Source organism: Camelina sativa, chromosome 3, assembly GCF_030686135.1.
Source record: "Camelina sativa cultivar CO46 ecotype springtype chromosome 3, ASM3068613v1".
Lineage (NCBI taxonomy): Eukaryota > Viridiplantae > Streptophyta > Magnoliopsida > Brassicales > Brassicaceae > Camelina > Camelina sativa.
In genome coordinates this window covers 12,704,203-12,725,018 of record NC_141882.1, presented here as the reverse complement: position 1 = coordinate 12,725,018, position 20,816 = coordinate 12,704,203, and the positions used below count along the sequence as shown (strand labels likewise).

Genomic DNA, 20,816 nt, shown 5'->3' with positions numbered 1-20,816 from the left:
CCCATATATTTTTAAAGTTTTGTTACTAACACAACAACTTATGATTTATGGCATTTACCCCCATTTATTTTATTAGTCAACCCTTCTTCAGCGTTAGAAGAAGAATAAAATCTGAGAAATGGATTCGTCTCAGGGAAGCTCAGCTGCTACGATTGTGATTCCGAACATCAACAACGAGAAGCTGGTGGGTCTGCTTCATGATACTGGTTCTACTGAAATTGTGGTCTTGTGCCATGGCTATCGATCTAACAAGGTTAAGTTTTTGCTTTTACTCTTTCTTCTTCTCAGCTCTTGTGGTCGTGACTGACACTTGGATCACTTCCGACTTCCGAGTTCCGCTGTGTTTCGAAACTTACATGTGGTTGCCTAATTTATTTGATCAGTTTGTGTAATTGTGCCTTTAAAATAGCTAGGCATCTTTTAGTTGTTTTGTAACTTTGTTTTGTCTTTTTTACTCATTGGAGTTAGGTAAATGGGTGACTCTGGATTGTAATCAATATGAATGTTTAGGGTAAAAACTTCAAATCTGTTGATGCCAATTTGACTTCTTCAAGCTGTTTGCTTTTTTGACAATTAGATCATAACATTTCATGGTGTTTGACTTGTCATTTAGCTTATGATATTATATATATGCAGAATGACCCAGTCATGATAAGTGTTGCTACTGCTATAGAGAAAGAAGGTATCAGTGCTTTCCGTTTTGATTTCTCTGGGAATGGGTATGTTTTCTCTTGCTTGCTTGCTTAGTTTATAATTTGTTTTGTATAGTTAGTTTTGATCTTTAAGGGGTTTGTGGTGCTTCCATTGTTGCAGAGAGAGTGAAGGCAGTTTCTATTTTGGTAACTACAACTACGAAGCTGATGATCTACATTCTGTTATTTGTTACTTCACTAACATGAACCGTGTGGTTCCTATCATTCTCGGCCACAGTAAAGGTAAATAGGACTGTTTCATTGTTTCATTTTCTGCCTCGAGCCACGGATTCATACAAGGGGACATTTGCAAGAAACTCTTTAACTTATTTTGACATTGCATATGTAGGAGGTGATGTGGTCCTCGTCTATGCCTCCAAGTACCACGATATCCGCAATGTAATCAATCTTTCCGGACGATATGATCTAAAGTAAGGCATAGGAGAGCGTCTTGGGGAAGATTTTTTGGAAAGAGTTACGCAACAAGGATTCATTGATGTTAAAGAAGGTAGGTATATATTGTTATCACTCCTTTGGTCTTCCTGTACTGTGTCATATCAGCACTCTACTTGTCTTCATTAAATGTGATGGTATCTTACAGGAAACTCCGGGTATCGTGTTACCGAGGAGAGCTTAATGGAGAGGTTGAACACTGATATGCATGAAGCTGGTCTCAAGATTGACAAAGAATGCAGGTTTGGATAGCTGAGTTCTCTCTAAATCATATGGCATGTTTGGGATATAAACAAACTATGATTAATTGTAATTGCAGGGTCTTGACGGTTCATGGATCCGCGGATGAGGTTATACCCCTGGAAGATGCCAAGGAGTTTGCGAAAATCATACCGAACCACAAGCTGGAGATTGTGGAAGGAGCTGATCATTGTTATACCAAACATCTAAGTCAACTAGGTACAACAGTTATGAAGTTCATAAAGACAGTCATTGTGACCAACTAGTTTTTTTCTTTTTCCCTTTTAAGTAATGTTCATGACATTTTCCACACTGAGTCCGCAATTTTGGTTTGTTTTCCGGTTTAAGAATAATGGTAACCAAAATAAATTGAAGATTGATTAAACCTGATGTTAATATTATTTTTGTTAATGGCAATCAAATACACTGTTCTACATGGATTTGTCACTAAACTAGCAGGATACCAATGGCAAATCAAAATTGTTTGCTCAAATACTGTTATTATTTAGGCTCTTCTTCATAAAGTTTGAAATTAATTAAAAATCTTATCCATTGCTATCACTCGACAACAATGAAAGGTCTTATTTTCAATAATTGACAATATAACGTTACTGTCATCCAGATATGAAAAGAAAACAATGACAGGACAGCTCTTCTTACAATCAATTGCAATAATTGTTCCTCTTTTTCCTCTCCTGCAACAAAGCAAACAAGTTGAAAATGGATTCGTCTCAGGGAAGCTTAGCTGCTACTAGTACACTACAAAAGATTGTGATTCCTAACAGCCACAACGAGAAGCTGGTGGGTCTGCTTCATGAAACTGGTTCTCCTGAAATTGTGGTCTTGTGCCACGGCTGTCTATCAAACAAGGTTAGTTTTGGTTTATTTTGATTAAAAGGTTTTGCCTTTAATATAGCTAGAAACATACTGACACATAGAGTTAGATAATGGGTGAATCTTGATTGTGTAATCAATACAAATGTCGAGGGCAAACTTCAGATCTGTTGATAAGACATCAAGGGTAGCCTATGTTGCTAGGAGTTCTACATAGAATTAACTTGTCCTTTTGGATTATGAAACTATGCAGAATGACCCAATCATCAAATATGTTGCTGCTGCTATAGAAAAAGAAGGGATCAGCGCTTTCCGTTTTGATTTCTCTGGGAATGGGTATGCTTTCTCTTGCTTGCTTACTTTATCATTTGTTTTACCTAGTTAGTTTTGATATTGAAGGGTTTGTGGTGCTTTTATGGTTGCAGAGAGAGTGAAGGCAGTTTCTATTTTGGTAACTACAACTATGAAGCTGATGATCTACGTTCTGTTATCCGATACTTCACTAACATGAACCGTGTGGTTCCTATCATTCTTGGCCACAGTAAAGGTAAATAGGACTATTTGATTTTTCTCTGCCTCGAGCAACGGATGGGGTGAACCTGACATTGCAAGAAACTATTTTGACATTGCATAGGTGGTAATGTGGTCCTCGTTTATGCCTCCAAGTATCACGATATCCGCAATGTAATCAATCTCACTGGATATTCTGATCTGAAGAAAGACTTAGTAAGGCGTCTTGGGGAAAATTATTTGGAAAGAATTGAGCAACAAGGATACATTGATGCTAGGGAAGGTACTGTTATGGCTCATTACTTTTTACTGTGCTGTCTCAGATCAGTTGTCTAGTACTGTCTTTATCCATGCGCTGGTCTGTTGTTACAGAATGGCGTAATATAAAGGTTATCGACTATCGTGTTACCAAGGAGAGCTTAATGGAAAGGTTAAACACTAATATGCATGAAGTTTGCCTCAAGATTGACAAAGAATGCAGGTGAGGTTCGCTGAGTTTTTCTTTTAACTGGGATACAAACAAACCATGATTGATTGTAATGATGGCAGGGTCTTGACGGTTCATGGATCGGCTGATGAGGTAATACCTCTGGAAGATGCCAAGGCGTTTGAGAAGATCATACCCAACCACAAGCTGGAGATTGTGGAAGGAGCTGATCATTGTTTTAACGAACATCTAAGTCAGCTAGCTACAACAGTTATGGAGTTCATAAAGACAGTCATTGTGAACAACTAGTTTTTTTCTCTCTCTCTTTGAGTAGTAATAATGTTCATGACGCCATAAAACATACATTTTCCAAACGCAGTCCGCATTTTAATTTGTTTTTGGGTTCAAGAATAATGGTGACCAAAATAAAAATGTATCTTGCTTGTCATCTAAGTCTTTATGCCTGCTATAAACATCATGCGGGGACTGAATTATGTACCCCATATGATGGGTCTAGAATCATGGAATTGATAGGTATGCGGCTCAACATCCTCCCATTCTCTATCAGTATCGAAGAAAGAAGAAAAGCCACTGAATGAACCGTTACAGCCATATGCAGTGACCTTTATTCTTTACTTAGATAACTCTCTCTCTCCAAGGCCCAATACTACTTCTTAAGGAGCTACTGGATCCACTTAGCTTGACTCTTAGCCACTTGGGCTTTTCTTCTTTCTTCGATACTGATAGAGAATGGGAGGATGTTGAGCCGCATACGTATCAGGAACATTACAATCAGCAACAGTCATCTTTTGTCTCAAAGCACACAACATTAGTTTGTGATATTAGGCAACCACACATGTGAGAAGCCCTTTGGTTTGCTTGGAAACTTTGTAGAGCAAACCTAACAGCAACTTCGGCCTCTGCTTTGTATATGGCACTTGGAAACTTTGTAGAGCAAACCTAACAGCAAGTTCGGCCTCTTCTTTGTATATGGCTCACATCATATGGAGTACATGAACATATGGTCAAATTCGTGGCGAAAAAGTTGATTGGCACATAGAAAATTTAACAGAGACCTCGTCTTATGAGCTTTGTTATCTCAATGATTCAGACTATTTTACGTGTCTTTTATGCAACAAGGTGACAACTGACATGACAAGGTGACAGCTGACATGTATCATTTAAGAGTACAGTACTATCAATACAAAAACTGATTCTGATTTTGTTTACTGGATGAGAATATAATCAGCATCAAACATATCTCCAGCCGTTGGAGAGAGGTTGTTTCTCCTGAGTTGGGCATGAGTCTCTGCTTCATGTTGAAATATTTTGACGACATCTTGTAGCTCCAACTTTCTAACTTCCACTTGTTCTTCTGTGATGGGCGGTTTAAGCCCCAAGTATACCAGACCAATCACAATCAAAACAACTCCAAGAAGAACCATAAGGATAGTGAACAAAAGAAACGCATAAGGCGTGTTCTGTGCCCCAGGTATACCATCAACATTGATTCCAAAGAGTCCTACAATTATCGTAAGCACAAGCCCACATCCTCCAAAGACAGCTAAGTTGTGGCTTACTCGTAGGCTTTTGTCCTGAAAGTGCAAATTGTGGTTTCAGCAAAAGGTTCTATTATGCTAGATCTATGAGTAATAATACGATGATAATTTTATTCGTTATAGGAAGAACCTGTAACCAAGCGCGAACACTGCTTTGCATTACGTCCTGAATTGTGAAGAGACGTCCACGGACGGCTTCTTGTTCCTCAAGCATTTCTCTTGTGTTCTTCCTCAAACCCTCTAACAAATGTCGAGGTATGTTTCCCCTTAGATGCTGAAGAAGCTCAAAGATAATCTCCTCTCTTGCGTGTAGTGACCACTTCACTCGGATGACCTGCCATGAGAAAACAAAGACTTCATGTTCATGACTATAGTTCAGTTTGTCGCACATGTCACCATCAAGTCTCGATTATAACGTCAACAAAGGCCTTTCCAACTCAAGACCAATTATTTTCCATTTAATTTTGTATTGAGTTTAGCTACACTGAAGAGAGGATGACCTGTCTGGATAATTTTCTGATCTCTTGGTTGAGAATAATACTGAAAAGATTCAAATCCTCATGGTTTCTCCTAATAAACAAGAAAATATAGTATTTGTTACTAAAACAAATATAGTATTGTTTATCATCCCACAAAAATGGATATGTATCTGTTAGAACCTGTTCATAAACTTCAATTCGATTTCATCGGCTGCACCAAATATAGATTTACGGAATAATCTATCACCAATCAATGACAACAAAAAGATCTTGTTAGATACTCTCCAGAAAAGAACATTATATAGAACACAAGTCGCTTGTTTGATCAGCAAAACTAGATTAGTGTTCATCAAAGAAAAGATAAACCAGAAAATTTTCGTCACCTATCATCCCATCGAGAAAGACGGCAAGCCAAGTGCGCTATAACTTCATGAACTGTCCTTGGTACATTATAGCCTCCTGCATAAAGCAACTCCTATCATGTAAAAGAAACAGATACAAAAACGCATGTCAGTATCCATATTGCAGGCCTATGTAATTTAAGCTTAAAACACTTGGAATATTTGGAAACTTTTTGAACGAACCTCTACTTCAGTGATGCCGAGGACATTAGTGTTGGACACATTTCCTTTTATGTGCATCACAGATACCAAAAAGTTCTTCGCTTGCCAAGAACGAAAAACAACGGGTACATCATCCTCACTGATTACTGGATCACCGACTGATTGTCCTAAAAGCTCAAACAATAAACCCCCAGCAACCCTCACTGGAACCTAAGAAAATAAACCGGAATGGAAATTAGACAAAACATCCAAGCAAAATACACTAAACATGATTAAACAACTGTAATAATCCATCTCAAGTAACACTAAATGAAAAAACTTTACTATGTTAAGAGACCATCACACATCTTTTATCCTATCTAAAACCACTATGATCCATGTGGAATTTGTACACTCAACTTGCATTGTATTTGGTTAGGGAGCAAGGGACATATATACCTCATATAGAAGGTGTCTCATGCGTTCACTTATGAGCTTACTTTCATCCCTCAATGCGAGACTAATTGCAGGATGCAACCATGTAGCACATTTAAGCCATCCCTCAACGAAAGAATGTCCAGCAGCCATGTGACACCACCATGTTGGGCCACCTGGTCGTTCCCAATAAGGAGCAGCTAAATCAGTAACAGGGACATCCTCTTCTTCATCCATTAACTCGAGGTTAGGCCACTCCGCATTGACTTGAACCATTTGAACAAGTTCAGAGATTCTAGTCCAACCAATAGGTACCCAATGACTCCCCTCGTATCTCTCAATTTGTCCGGTTGGATTCAAATCCAAAGAAGGTACCGACCTTGACCTTGACATATCGACTGGAGACGAATCAACAAAGGGGTTATGATGAGCAGGGGACGTATGTTTGGTTAGTCCATCTTCTTGCTTCAAGCTGCTTTTGTCAAGATGTTTCGAATCAACATGTTTTTTGGGGCCTCGGATAAATTCAAAGGCGCAAATAATCCCATCAGTCCAAAGATCACTCTTGGCAATACCGGAATGATTTTTGCTGTCAACCTTCTTGGCATTACTCTCTTTAGAAACTGAATGATTCTCCCCATTTTCACCCATGGCCAAATCACTAGAATATGAACATCAACCAGCTTCTTCTTACTGCATGTATCAAAGAATGAGACAGTGAAAAAATCATCAAGACAGATAACTTGAACTCTGCATAGAATTTAAACATGTGCACTTTAAATCTGTCACAACACAAAAGAGAATCTGAAATCAAAGCAGCAAAAAAACTGCAAATCAACAAATACTAGTTACATACATGCAAGAAACAGAACTAATGTACGGAGTAGCATAACTTGAGAAACCATAGGGTTAAGAACGAATATTATTATTTAAAAAAAAAAAATCGCAAGGATGCGGTTACAATCAAAAGTAACCTCCCTAGTAAGGGTTTTTGGCAGAAACCCAGAATTTTATAATTAGAAATAGCAAGTTCAACAGAATCCAAAGACGAAGATTGATTGAGATAAGTAGAGATACAAATCCAAAGTAATAAGATCATAAAAGTTGCTCACCATAAAAGCAGATGTATCTCTTTTCTGTAGATGCCAAACCCCAAACACTTCAGAGTTCGCAACCACACTTTTAATAAAGGAATACTTTTTTTTTTGTTCATTCTATTTACACCCTAATCAGGAATATGTACTTTAGAAGCAAATAGCGGCTTTAACAGACGCGCGTCAAAAGTGTTTCACATTCTTAGCACCATATGTTTTGGATTCTTACAAATTTAACCGTAAACTTACGAAATGTAGGATTTAACCCCCCTCACTTTCACAAAAATTCTCACAAGTCTCTGTTTCGTTTCCGCAACTGCTTGCCGCACCAATGAGACGGCTTTTGCTGCCTAAACTTTTCTCAATCTCTAGAACACAGGTTCCCCCCCCCCCAAATTATCTCTCTTTCTTCGTTTTTGTATACATTTATATCAGGATTTGCGTGTGTTAAATTTCTCAAATTTTTGTGTTTTTTTGGTGATACTTTAAGGTTCCAGCTGCTGCATCAGTATTGCATAATCTGTACGGACGTCACAAACGGTAATGATTTGATATGGATTTTAATACTTCAGTGAATCTTTTGGGTTTGAATTTTACAATTTTTTTTTTTTTGGTTTTGCTTAGGAATAGTGGGCAAAGGACGGATTTTGATACTTGGGTTGTGATTATAATCTGGGTTTTGATATGTATGTGTTCTATCTTTTTGATTGTTCTTGTTCTTGTTGTGCGTTTGAATCTCAAGATGTTGAAATCAAATTCACTTATTTGTTTTATACCTAGTACTTCTTGTGTAGTTTTGATCATATGTAAAATGAACCAGTTCATTACTGTTGGTGAATTTGGATGTTCTATAGAGGAAAAGCTTCTATGGGATTTACACAATTACTGGCATGTAAAGATAAATTGCAATTTTCTTTGCAGCTTTGTTCATTGGACAAGTAAGATTTTACAAGATGGTGTTGGCTCTGCTTCTGGAGTTAGAACATTTTGCTCCCTAGAGGGTAAAAGTTAGTCGTTCCGCTGCTTTACAACTTGATGTTTGAACCAAGATTTTGCTTCTTTTTTTTTTTTTTGACTGAATCGTGACATGACGTACATGCTTCCTTTGTTGGTAGTACTTGTGTTTGTAGAGTTTTGATGTCTATGAACATCCAATCGACTGAGTTCTGTATCGTATATGGCCAAATTAGGTCCTCTTATAGAGAAACCATACTAGGCATCCTAAGCTTTTTCTATAATGTAAAACCAGCAACTGATGTCAACTCACCTCTGTAATATTATAACAACTTCTATTAAGGACCCCTTAGCCTCTTCCCATCTCTACTTTAGATAAGTCCGTGGTGAATTAGAGGCAAGATGATGATGATGATTAAGGAAGTATAAGTTTCAAACAAGTGTCACTCTTCTAATGTGGTACACTAGATCAATTCAAACAAGTGTCACTCTTTTGAAATATTGCTATGATTTCCTTGTTGCTGCCCTCATAAACAACTTCTTCACCCAATTGGTTAAATGATGGATTTGATATTTACATTCTTCAGCATTTGTGTAGCCAAAAACTCCTCAACCATGTAACTTGGTAATTAATACGGTATTCTTTTCACTCTGTTTTATATTTTTGTTTTAGATTTATTAGCCAAATAGTGTGTGCCATGCAATGCGAAGGATCTGCGCCCCATGACCGAACAAAGTGCCCAAGATCTACTTCAAAAGGTAATATGTTTGTACTTCTCGTTGTGACAGGTGAGATCTATAGTCTGTATCCCTCCTCAATTATTCCTTTTACACAGGTTGCTGGATGGGATTTGGCCAGTGACAATGATACATTAAAGCTGCATCGGTCATGGACAGTGAAAAGTTTTACAAAGGGGCTAGATTTCTTCAAACGTGTAGCTGATGTCGCTGAATCAGAAGGTAAATAAATCATCAACAATACATCACACATGTTCTTGGACCATTCTGAATAAGATTAAAAAAAAAGATAGTCCAAGGAAGATCTGTTACTGTTTTGTCTCACGCATGGACTGATATGATGCAGGTCATCACCCAGATTTGCATCTGGTCGGCTGGAATAATGTGAAAATCGAGATATGGACACATGCGATAGGTGAGAATCATGGTCTCTGATTGCTGATTTGAAGATATGAATCTTATCAATTGCCTGAACCTTAAGAAGCCTCTCATCAAAAACTGTTTTCTTTTGTGAACTTTATAAGTTGCAAGTGCAGACTAAGTGACACGGATTCTCTTGCAACAGGTGGTTTGACGGAAAACGACTTCATTCTTGCCGCTAAGATCAACGAGCTCCAAGTGGAAGATCTTCTGGGGAAGAAGAAAGTTGCCAAATGAAACGGGACTTAGATGAATTCTGCAAGCTAAAGTAACATCGTTATAGACTAGTTCAGATTCGATATGAATAAAATATCTTTACTGGGATGCGTTGGTCTTAAAACTTTGTGAAGCTCACACAAGCGTTCGATCTATGTAAGATAATAACAAAATGAGAGAGAGATTGAGACTTCTGGGTCTATGGTTCTTGTATACCTGTTTCTGGCCTTGAAATCTCAAAACCCAAAAATAAGGCAGTGGCTTTAAGTTTGAAACAAGTAACTTTCATTCCAGAACAATTTATAATTTCAGATATATCATAATGTATGTTTATTTACAACCACAAACTATCCAAACCTCCATAAACTATGTACATTCAAGAATTGCATGAATATATATACAAGATTGTTGTCATTTCATCCAAAGAGATGAAGCCAACTCAACAAGTTCAGTCTTCAGACAACGGAGGGATTGCCGAAGACGGAACAGTTTCACTGCACATCATCAAGAAATTTTCCGGGTCAAGAACTTTCCCATCATTAAAGTCAGAATTACAAATTCCCTTCAACTGTGTTAAAATCACCTCCCCATCTTCTGATACAGATCGCCAAGTGCACGGTAGAGAGAAGCAGCAGCTGGTGGTCTTGGCAAAGAGCCAAGGAGGATGTCAGGCGCAGATAAGGACTGGCTCCCATAGAACCGTGAGTTCTCACTTGTACGTGTCGTGAAGATGCTTCCTTCAAGCGAGCAGCCGACAAATGCACCTGTTCATTTAATGGCAGTTAACAAAGGTTTATGCAACCAAAAAATCATAGGACTGGTCATAACTTATGAGGCTTAGTTTCAAAATCAACTTTTTATATATGAATATTAGAATGGTTGCAGATTTAGAGTGGCCCATGAAATTTCGTTTTAGACATGGAAGGGAAGAAGTCTAAAAACCATTAACCAAACATTAACATACTAAAAACTTTTGGCTAAGGGAGACAATCATATTCATATGGTTACCTTTGCTGCAGCTGTAGGTATAGGAAGCAGCATATCCACCGCTACCTGCTCGGATATCTGCTTCAACTGCTCGTCCAGTCAAACCAACTGCAGCGCTTAAAGCAGCTCCAACAACAAGATGGGTGTTACTCCCAAACGTTTGGATGGCTTCACGAGTTCTTAAAACGATAATAAAGTCTATGAACTCTCCTCCTGCCTACACAGGTGAATGATGCGAATGATGAGAATATAGACCAAGCAGTGTTTGCAATATCTACGGATTACTAAAAAAGAGCTATGTTACCTGAGCACCCCATCCCAAACCAAATGAAGAGATGGCAGAGGGTGGAGACCAGGAGCCATCATCTCTACGAGCAACCACAAGTCCAGTCCCAATTTTATATGTAACCATAACTCCAACTCTGGCAACAGTGATTACTGCCAGACCTTTTGCTTGTCTTAAAATAGCATCTGGGATCGACCTCTCAGTTCTCGAAGAACCAACCTGATGAGAAATTTTCAAGTCAAAGACACACTATTAGAATTCTGGATTTCATGGACAGACGCTAGTTGGCCATTAACACAGTGATATAGTTGACATGTAAGTATGCTCACACATTAAAAAAAAAGTTGAGAGTGAGCTCAGAACCCACAAATCTTACCTTGGTTATATAACCCCGAATAGTGTTAGTCGCCTTATAAATCTCGTACTCCATGGATTGTCCCCAAGGAAAATTCACCCATGATCTCAACGTACTAAGATCTGTCAAGTCATGGGTTGGCAACTGAGCAGCAGGACTAACTTGGTCCATCAAATAAGGCTGGACAGACTCCAACCTCACAAAACACACATCACAAACCCTTTGAGGATCTGAAACACGAAACTTTGCAGGAACCAAGCTTCTTCCTTTAGAACAGTCCCTACAGAATATTCCACCACAATATCGACAATGATGACGGGAACACATAATCGGATGAAACCTCACACTACACAGCATACAAGCAGAAGCAGCGCTATCCGGTAACCATTTAGGTGGCTCCGTCTCCAGAATCTCTCTCGCATTACCAAAGTTAGCCTCGGTGAGAGTATGAGCCATCTCTTGCCAAGCTTGTTCAAGAAGATGCCCGGACAAAAAATTAATGCCACATCTCTCAAGGTTTCCAGAACTAAGAGCACTCGCTTTACCACGAGCTGCAATCAACATATCCACTATGACATCCCACATAGTTAACTCCTTGTCTTCATCAAATATCTGGTTCCATCCCATATCTCCCTCGGGGAAGTAACCACCATTGAAACTAAGACCTCTTGACCACTCCTCGTGATCAGGTTCTAACATGGGCGGGACTGAAACAGGTATCCAAACCCCTGTTTCCTCAGATAGCGGCGTGTCGTAGAAAAAATATTTACCGCGCTTTTGTTGTTGTTCTGCTGGTTCCAGTGTTTTGCTCTCTTCAACAAAGCCATCACATAAACCAGAATCTTCTTCTCTAGTATCTTTTATACTTTGATCAGCATCAGAATCACCATGAGAAGCACGAGTTTCTCGATCTCTTTCATCCTATGATCACCATTTAACAAACCATTTCGAGCTTAAATTTTAGACCTTTAACTTAAAACTAATACAGAACAATCAAACTTGAGACACCAAACACAGGTGAGATCAGAGATGGCTATACGTTAACGATCATCATAATCACAATTGTTTGTAACAAAAAAAAAATCTCCAAAACCACGATTTTGTTTTTTTTTGTGAATTGAAGTGATAACCCTAGAAATTTTGTATAATTGCGTAGAAAAATTAAAAAGGGAAGAAACAAAATTGGGAGTGGAATCAAAATCGGTAAAGCGTAAAACTCACCATATTCTAGAATTGTTCCTTCTCTTGATTGCCGAAGCTGATCTTTTGATTCTTACAAATTTGTAGTTGTTTGGGGGAAACTCAGATACACGAGAGAGAAGAGAAACGATTTACAACTTTACAAGTTAACACACCGTCGCTAACCTTTCTGAGACGCGACCACATAACATATCATCATCATCATCATCATCATCATCATATATACATCTTTACTCAATTTTACATTTTAATCCTCATATTTTCTAACTATTAATACATCTGACACCAAACTTTGATTAGTTATGATTTTGTCCCATTTGTTAAACGAACGTGTTTTATGTCGGTAAGATGTTACACTGACTGACGCGTAGCCTTTTTATAGTCCACATCTACACACCATCACTAAGCTCTAGCGTATGTGTGATAAGTTCTTTATTAACTGGTGTATGAGTGCAACGAGATTACGAGATATAGGGCATGAATCTTGATTATCTTGTTCATAGATCTTTTTGATTGAGCAATTTGCTAGCTCTAAGACCTATTTTGCATGCAGGCAAAGCAAAACGAAGTTTTATAAAAGCAAGTCAGGCTCAATTTCAGGTTCATGTTGGGATTTGCGTTCAGTATCGAGCCAGGTCTTGTGTGGGATGATTGGCTACAGTATCAGTATGGAGATAGATGATTTATACTGAAGGAGAAGAAATATATACGTTCTTAGCATTATAAAACATCAAAAGTTAACTTGCAAAAGTTTGAAACTTAACCCTGAAACTGAAAACTTCTTTAAACAATTTTGCAATCTGCCTTCCACAAAAAAAAAAAAAATACCATCTAAGGAATAATATAAATGCATATTAGCTATGATAGAAACAAGCAGAAGATTCCATAATTTCTGTATACCACCATGTTTCTCTCTAACAACAATATCAAATCTTGGTTATAAATACCCCCTCTACTTCTTGTTCCGCAGAAGAAATAACATCGCTGCTTCTGTGCTTACAGCTGGAAAAAAAGCTTTCATGTCTGAGCTGAAATCATCCAAGAATCTTGTCTCTATTAAATCTTCAACAACAGTAAGCTGTTTGCTACAAACATACACATTCTGATACTCGAGGAAAGTGCCCTACAAAAACAACCCACAAGTTCCGATCAGGCGAATAACTTAACACCAAAACAATCAGGAGCTCTTAAAGACCAAACAAAGACACAGTATCTGAGTTTCCTATAACTAAATGTTTCTTTAAAACAGAGTAAATGACTAAAGAGCAGTTTTACTTATCATCATCACTAGTACAACACCGGTCTCTAAGAACTAGCTTCATAACTTATCATCATCACTAATACAACACCGGTCTCTAAGAACTAGCTTCATAACTTATCACGATTTGAACTTAACTACAATTTCTCTGATGTTCTTCTACAATTTTGCATCTCTTACCTAAAAAACCAAAGTTCTACAAAGTCCAACATAAGTTGCACTATTTAAAGCAACAAAAAAAGCACACATCTACTACAGTGAACTCAAACTACATATATGGTTGATTAGGCAATTCTCCAAAGTTGGATCATTTGATCAAACAGAGCAAACTTGAGGATTGAACCAACTTCCAAATTCACAATTTAATACCTCAAAAAAAAAAAAAAAAGGATTCATCATCTTGCAACAGGTTTCTGAAGCAGAGCCGTCAAGAACACTTCACCATGTTTCGAATCAGCTTTATTCGCCACCGCCCATTTCACCTTCTTATAACCCAACTTCCCAATCATGGGCGCATAAACGTTTTCAAGATCAACTTTTTTACTAAAGAACCGATCCAACCAAAGATAACCACCGCCACGAAGTATCCGATCCAAATCAAAGAAGAAAAACTCCATAACCGTAACCGGAATCCACCGGTTAACCGCTCTCCTACACCTAACCAAATCCACAACTCCATCAAACACGGGAAGCCTCTGCTGAAGCGGCACGTGAAGCGGCACAAGCCCTCTCATCGCCACCGCTTCACTATACGGCGCGTTGAAGTTCATCGTCGTGGTCAGAACCGTGACGTTACGAGCCTTCATCGCCGCGGCGAAAGAGCCAGTCCCACCACCGACATCGATCCCGAGACGGAGAACTGAATTGGCGGATTTAGCGATCTGGAGAAGCTGCGAGATCGGTAAATCGAGCTCGGATTTGTAAACGGAGAACTGAGATTTGGATTTCTCTAAGGAGAGATCGAACCCTAGATTTGGGAATTTAGTAACCAAGCAATCGAAGCTCTTGCAAGGGTAGTAAGACCAGATGACATTAGTATCAGGCTTCGAATCTGACGGGCTCCGCGGCGTTCGTGAGAAGCAGCGACGGCGAGGGAGCGGGTGGCAACCGCGGAGGATGAGTTTCTCGACGAGATCGGTGTCGGAAGGACAAAGAGAGAAAGGAGTGTAGTTCATGTACTCGTGGAGAAGGTCAGGGTAGTTATGGCAAGAAGAAGCTATAGGTGAGAGCTTTGAGTAGATGAGAAGCTCTTTAGGTGCGGAGGATGAGGAGGATGAGGAGGAGCGTGAGGTTGCTGTAGAGGTTGATTTGTCTGGTTGGCGAGTAGTGAGGTGGTTAATGGCGGCGCGGATAGTGTGGAGCTGACGGAGGAGGTGGTCGGGGACAGTGGGAACAGAGGATTGCGTGGATTTGACGGTGGATTGGAAGAAGTTAGTGGTGGAGGAGAGATGGTAGAGTGAGAGGATGTTTGTAGCTACCATTGCTACTAGTAGAATCAAGTTCAAGCTCATGGTGAATCCCGCCATTTTTGCTTTCTCTGGGTGTGTGGATCCAAGTTCTTGAAGTTTCTTGATTTGGATGGCAGTAAGCTGAATCTTGGGGCTTTTAATTGTGGGTTACGGTTTATTTTTAGAATCTTGGGAGGTAGTGACACTACTTGTGAGAGATGTAAGCAAGTGTAGTAGTTAAGATAAGCTTTTTTTTCATCTGAGGAGAGGCTCAAGCAAGTCAAATCTTTGTAGTCAATGGTTGAGATACAAAACAGAGAGATCTGAGTTTAGGTGTATTTATATATAAAGTATTATTACGACGGGAAAGGGGAAATATATCGAATCCAATGTCATTATTAGTGTTTTTTTTTTTTTGCATGGGAGAGTAATAATCCTGGTGAAAAGTTGTTGGAACAGTAAATAAAAGGGACCTCTTTCTTGGTTTTTAATAGGCAGACTAAGAAATTTAAGCAGATCTGTGAGTTTAGTAGTAGTGTTCACATGTCTTGTCTTTTTATTCCCTTTTTAGACAAGTTATGTCTTTATTGCAACAAGATGATGTATCTAAAATTAGTAGAGAGTATCAATACATGAAAACTTAATGGAGTTTGTTTTGCTACAAACTGCGTATGAATGAAGCTAACTTGCTAAGATATTAAAACAAAGTAACAAACACCTCGAATCTATCACATAACATAGATCTAAAAGAATAAGAATCAAAAACTAATTGTATGAAACTAAATGTTCACATAGACCAATTTGGGAAATTTTCTTGAAGAAACCAAATGTAACAAACAGAGTTCTCTACTACTAAAAGTTGGGAAGCACAAAAGTGACTGCCTTTGTTAATGGTGAGTAACCCGCTAACATGCGCGCACACACGCGTGAATATATTCTCACACGTGTGTAGATTTGTAGGCCGACTCGAGGAAGAAAGATCTCGACAGGGTCTCCCCCTTTTCGCCGAGTTATAACAGAGAAACAAATTAAAAAAAGACAACTTTCCAAAAATACTTTTTTTTTTTTTTTTTGCTGTTTGTTGTGTCAATCAATGGCAGAATCTAGCTCAAGCTTCTCGTCACTCTTTCTCATACTAATCATCTTCTACCTCCTTATACTCTGCCCATCGCTGTCTTCTTCCGAATCTGAAGTTCATGTCTTAGATCGAGAGCTATTAGAGAATCGTACAAATCCGAAGCTGCAGGGAAAGGTTAATAGGAAACCCAAATGCTGCGAGATGCGATCTAGATCTCAGTGCTCGGCTTTCCCTAGATGCAGGTGGTGTCGTAGTGAAGCTCTCGACGACTTGTGCTTCAGTAAAGCTGAATCCTTGCGACTTCCAAGTCAAGTCTTCCTCTGTGAATTATAAATTTTTTAACAGGTTTGATCTTAAATAGGTTGTTGTAGTAGTTCTTGCTGAGTTTTAGCGGATATAAAAGAGAGAGACTTGTGTTGAATAGCTTGTTCCGTTTTGTAATGTCTGTTTGATGTTGTTGTAATTTTGTTTTGTGTATCACAAGTTTTGAATTGTACTACTGGATCTTCATCTTCATATCTGTTATAAAGGTTGCTTCTTTATTGTTTCTTCCCTGTTTTTTTTTAATTGTACTACTGGATCTTGATCTTTCATATCTACTGGAAGTTGCTTCTTTATTGTTTGTAATCGTTTTTGCTAACAAGATCGGATGAATTTGCAATCACTGATATACTTCGTTATCTTGGAACATTGTTAGAGAAGTTGATTTCTAATCAAGAAGTGCTGGTTTGCTTATAATTGTGGAAGTAGCTGAATATATCAAGTATTTTACTATATTATCTCATCTTTGTATGCGATAGAGAAGACTCTGGCCTCGATAGAAAAAAAAAATGTTAGCTTATCGTTGTAGATGTAAATATAATGTTTAGAAATGTAAACACCGCAATGACACGATCAAACCCTTAGTGAATCAACCAGGATTTGTGTCTGATATGCAGCCTTTTAGTATGATATGTTCTAGTGATCTTGATTGTTTCGAACGCAACTTCACATGGTGATTCATTCTTAGATTGACTTCAGCTCAGTTAGTTCACAGAAAGATGATATAACCTCTCTCATTACTTTCTCAGTCGTTACAACAACTATACTTTGTTATGTAGGTTTACTATTTTTTTTTTCCCTCTCAGAGGATCTCCGGATGTCTAATTTGCAGAACCCAATTAAGGAAGCATATATATCTAAAGAACCTCATTGCTCGTCCTGATGATGAAAAGACGGTTCAAGAAAGAGAGCTCCTCCTCTCAATCTTCTTCTTCTCAAAGGCTCACGGTTCTGTCTGTCTTTTACATTTAGCACGTTGGTCAATGCTGGCTGATTCATAGCAAACAAAAAGAGCATCGTATTGGCTGATCATGGATCTTCTCCTTCTCCCCTCCAACCCTCGCCTGATCCTAATAGAATCTTTATAATTGAACCATCCCATTATATTTATATTATAAAGTCTCTTATCATATGCTATGATATAATCGATCATCTGAGTTACATAAACAAGCACAAATTACTCCACTGAATCACACATAGTCATATAGACTAAAAAAGAGTGCATTTTGATTAATAGAATAAAAGAGTGCATCGAAGGCAAAATGTCAAAACAGTACTTTGACATTCATTCAGTATTACGATGTGTAACGGGGTGTGAATGGTTGCAACGGTTAAGACGGAAAAATCCATCAGCGGATTAGACCGCTTTTTATTTACCATTCATGAATACAGTCTGCAGTGGTGCGGTCTAAAGATAATATAAATAAAACCGCTGCGGACCAACTGCGGACCGTTTTTGTGTACAAATAGAGTTGGTCCGCAGCGGTTAAACAGCTGATGGATTTGGCCGCTCCGACCGCAGTCACCATTCAGACCCTAAGACTACAACATTATGTTTCTCCACCACCACCAATCGATCCCCCAATCAAAAAACAAAAAAGAAATATGTTTCTTCTTCTATGAACTAAACTAAACCAAATGTTCCGTGTCATTAACCTAATGTCATTAAAACCTTTCAAGCTTCCATCTTCTTGCAACTCCTGCATCTGTAATATTTGGTGTGCTCCTCAGGTTTGATGTTTAAGCATCGTACATGGAACCATGTGTCATAGGCATGGCAAGAGATCCATACCCCCAAATCCTCTGTACTTGAATCCACACAAGCCACAAAACCTCACCTTGTTTGAAGAAACCTAGAGTCCAAAATATATTATTAGAAAGCCTCCAAGGAGAGAGACAAAGAGAGATACAAAAATAGAAAAAAAAAAAAAAGAGAAGCTACCTCGCCGCCGCTAGAGATGATCCTTTTTGATATGAGACGGGAAAGGTCTCTGCCTCGGATGGTCGGAGAAAGCCGTAGCCATGTCGTCATGAGAGAAGTCGCAGTCATACCCTTTCCAACAGATCCCTCGGGCTCCAGAGTAGAAACTGCAGAGGCCTTTCTTCCTCCGTGGTGGGGTGGAACTGGAAGCAATTCCGCCGGTAGAACAGGCGGTTCTATGAAATTTAGCTCTTCATACCTGTTCAGACATTCTACGGTAGAGTGTCTGAAACTTAACATCGCACTAACCGTTGACATAGTCGCCGATAGCCCTGGACAAATAATCCGAAACCTAACAAACCGAACCCTCCGGTGGTAAAGATCAACAAACGTACCCTCCGGTGGTAAATATCAACAAACGATATGAAGAACAAAAGGCAGAGAACCAAGATCCACAAAAATCTGATTAACCACATAATCCAAAAACAAAACTCGTCGATCCGGTGGTTTACTGAAGCAACAAAAGCAGAAAACAAACCTCAGAGATTCATTTTCTAGACGGTGTCGTCCGCACCACCACCACCACTAGACGACGACCCACGACGCATGCTTGCGGACTAACAAATGCGATCCATAAACCTTATACTACGGGTGAAAAAGAATCTAACAAATATTATATTTTTATGAAATAATCTATCCAATATCCTTATACTGGATAGATTATTTCATAACAATATAATATTTGTTAGATTGTTATGGATCACTTTGTAAATAATAACCAACTAAAATTGAAAAAGTTGCATAACTATGAAATATAGTTAATACACTTAAATCAGGTGTACAACTAAAAAAACATAATTTCAAGGTCAATACTGCTTAAAACGAAACAGCCAAAATAGAACTACGTGAAACTTTGGTACAACTACTATCTTGTGACTATATTGCATACTAGACTATGATCCGCGGTATACTACATAATAAATTTTTTTTGTTAATGTTTTATTTTAATATTAATTTTGCTAATGTACTATTTTCTTAATTTTAGTGATTTAGTGTATAAATATATAATCTGCGGTATACCGCACAATAATTTTTGTTTACTACAATTTTAGTTAAATTAGTTTGATTAGACATACTTTGTATTGTTGTTGTTAAAATAGTAAAATGAGGATTTAACTTGTATTGAAATTTTATTTTTTAGTATTATTAATTCATTTATGTCATGTCATATAACCCGTCATGTAATATAACTCATTTCTGCTATTTTGAAAATTTAATATGTTTAAATATTCATAATTTTGAACTTTTTATTAAGTTTAGATATATCAGTTATCTTATTATATAAAATTTAGTTTTCAAAATTAGTAACTCATGTGATCGTGACACGTGTCAATTTTATCGATTAGAGATTTTTTCATGTGTTATAAAAATACTTTGTTTCAAAAAAAATTAAAATTAATAAGATAATTGTAAGAAATAAAAAAATTAAACAATTTTAATAAATATAAAAAGATAATTCTTATATGTATACAAAAAGATAATACTCTTTCTAATTTTAAATTACTAATTCTATAAGGAAAGGAATTATGGAAATTATACAATTAATTTATATATTACCATAATTAATAAAATATACTATCAATTATGAATCCTAAAAGAAAAAGGATTTTAGATATTCACCATTATATAAACAAATAAATTGTTGTTATATTTTTTTCAAATACACCACCATTAAACTTCGTTATATTATTAAAGCTATGCACAATTTCTTATGAACAATATTAATTATATTTTCTCTCTTTTTTTCTTTAAGTTTGTCAAAATTTAACTATGGGATCAAACTTTAAATAAATATATATACATATATTTACGTAATTTAGAGCATATATATATATATATATATTCTTGGAAGTAAATCTATCTTTAAATTCATAAAAATTTGAGGAAAATTAATAAATTTCTATGAACTTTTGATATTGTTATTTTTCAATTATGAGATAATGTTAGTACTGTATTCAGTTTTTTCTTTGAGAATTATGTTTCACTAATTTTTAATTGTTTTTAATATTAAGTAAGATATAACTTTGATATAACTTTAATATTCGGATTGAGTACATAAAACTAAAATATAATTTTATTATGATGTAATAATATATAGTATAATTGTATTGCCAAATGGAATGCATGAACTATATATCATTTTACATATTTTTCTTATATCCACGTTAATACGCGGGTCTAATCTTGTACATTATAAACTTCTTAAAGTTTTATAATTTACTATATACGGTAAATTTACTATATATGTATGTTGAACACACACTTTGGGGAATTTAATTATATTCCACCCAAACAATCTCAAATATATT

The 20,816-nt window shown here is 37.3% G+C and overlaps 3 protein-coding genes, 1 long non-coding RNA gene and 3 pseudogenes across 7 annotated transcripts; 3 read left to right on the top strand and 4 right to left on the bottom strand.

Moving 5' to 3' along the window:
- Positions 1-117: 117 nt before the first annotated feature.
- On the top strand, positions 118-1,770 carry LOC104777012 (uncharacterized; annotated as a pseudogene). Its single transcript, XR_015595522.1, has 6 exons — positions 118-253; positions 637-719; positions 814-935; positions 1,042-1,204; positions 1,294-1,387; positions 1,465-1,770. The product of XR_015595522.1 is annotated as an uncharacterized LOC104777012 (transcript).
- LOC104777014 (uncharacterized) lies at positions 1,466-3,604 on the top strand. Its single transcript, XM_087508940.1, has 7 exons — positions 1,466-1,604; positions 2,008-2,255; positions 2,473-2,555; positions 2,645-2,766; positions 2,854-3,012; positions 3,102-3,210; positions 3,279-3,604. The coding sequence occupies exons 2-7, from the start codon at positions 2,106-2,108 to the stop codon at positions 3,463-3,465; spliced, it is 810 nt and encodes a 269-aa protein (XP_087365066.1). The 5' UTR covers positions 1,466-1,604; positions 2,008-2,105; the 3' UTR covers positions 3,466-3,604.
- Positions 3,605-4,220: 616 nt separating this feature from the next.
- LOC104777010 (uncharacterized) lies at positions 4,221-7,408 on the bottom strand. The gene is made up of 8 exons (XM_010501197.3): positions 7,284-7,408; positions 6,196-6,864; positions 5,779-5,967; positions 5,578-5,669; positions 5,375-5,434; positions 5,216-5,285; positions 4,846-5,049; positions 4,221-4,751 (listed from the first exon to the last, which is right to left on the bottom strand). Exons 2-8 carry the CDS (start codon positions 6,820-6,822, stop codon positions 4,383-4,385), a joined length of 1,611 nt encoding a protein of 536 aa, XP_010499499.2. The 5' UTR covers positions 6,823-6,864; positions 7,284-7,408; the 3' UTR covers positions 4,221-4,382.
- Positions 7,409-7,502: 94 nt separating this feature from the next.
- On the top strand, positions 7,503-9,892 carry LOC104777008 (pterin-4-alpha-carbinolamine dehydratase 2, mitochondrial-like; annotated as a pseudogene). The gene is made up of 7 exons (XR_015595521.1): positions 7,503-7,644; positions 7,756-7,805; positions 8,187-8,266; positions 8,893-8,978; positions 9,056-9,179; positions 9,304-9,372; positions 9,523-9,892. The product of XR_015595521.1 is annotated as a pterin-4-alpha-carbinolamine dehydratase 2, mitochondrial-like (transcript).
- Positions 9,856-12,615, bottom strand: LOC104777009 (uncharacterized). Its single transcript, XM_087508939.1, has 6 exons — positions 12,443-12,615; positions 11,243-12,142; positions 10,885-11,085; positions 10,602-10,797; positions 10,177-10,357; positions 9,856-10,087 (listed from the first exon to the last, which is right to left on the bottom strand). The coding sequence occupies exons 1-6, from the start codon at positions 12,443-12,445 to the stop codon at positions 10,042-10,044; spliced, it is 1,527 nt and encodes a 508-aa protein (XP_087365065.1). The 5' UTR covers positions 12,446-12,615; the 3' UTR covers positions 9,856-10,041.
- Positions 12,616-13,412: 797 nt separating this feature from the next.
- Positions 13,413-15,534, bottom strand: LOC104777007 (putative methyltransferase At1g29790 pseudogene; annotated as a pseudogene). The gene is made up of 2 exons (XR_766197.3): positions 14,049-15,534; positions 13,413-13,544 (listed from the first exon to the last, which is right to left on the bottom strand). The product of XR_766197.3 is annotated as a putative methyltransferase At1g29790 pseudogene (transcript).
- Positions 15,535-17,731: 2,197 nt separating this feature from the next.
- On the bottom strand, positions 17,732-19,289 carry LOC147946866 (uncharacterized). Its single transcript, XR_015586957.1, has 2 exons — positions 18,469-19,289; positions 17,732-18,379 (listed from the first exon to the last, which is right to left on the bottom strand). It is a non-coding gene; the product is annotated as an uncharacterized LOC147946866 (long non-coding RNA).
- Positions 19,290-20,816: the final 1,527 nt, after the last annotated feature.

What these genes read in the sequence shown, in the direction of transcription:
- LOC104777014 (XM_087508940.1), top strand. Translation starts at nt 2,106, where the DNA reads ATGGATTCGTCTCAGGGAAGCTTAGCTGCTACTAGTACACTACAAAAG. An exon ending in ATACATTGATGCTAGGGAAG is followed by an intron (nt 3,013 to 3,101) that starts GTACTGTTATGG and finishes CTGTTGTTACAG; the next exon opens with AATGGCGTAATATAAAGGTT. An exon ending in AAGATTGACAAAGAATGCAG is followed by an intron (nt 3,211 to 3,278) that starts GTGAGGTTCGCT and finishes TAATGATGGCAG; the next exon opens with GGTCTTGACGGTTCATGGAT.
- LOC104777010 (XM_010501197.3), bottom strand. Translation starts at nt 6,822, where the DNA reads ATGGGTGAAAATGGGGAGAATCATTCAGTTTCTAAAGAGAGTAATGCC. An exon ending in CTTTCTCGATGGGATGATAG is followed by an intron (nt 5,435 to 5,577) that starts GTGACGAAAATT and finishes GATTGGTGATAG; the next exon opens with ATTATTCCGTAAATCTATAT. An exon ending in TCAGAAAATTATCCAGACAG is followed by an intron (nt 5,050 to 5,215) that starts GTCATCCTCTCT and finishes TTCTCATGGCAG; the next exon opens with GTCATCCGAGTGAAGTGGTC.
- LOC104777009 (XM_087508939.1), bottom strand. An exon ending in GTTTGGGATGGGGTGCTCAG is followed by an intron (nt 10,798 to 10,884) that starts GTAACATAGCTC and finishes TCACCTGTGTAG; the next exon opens with GCAGGAGGAGAGTTCATAGA. An exon ending in TACCTACAGCTGCAGCAAAG is followed by an intron (nt 10,358 to 10,601) that starts GTAACCATATGA and finishes TTAAATGAACAG; the next exon opens with GTGCATTTGTCGGCTGCTCG.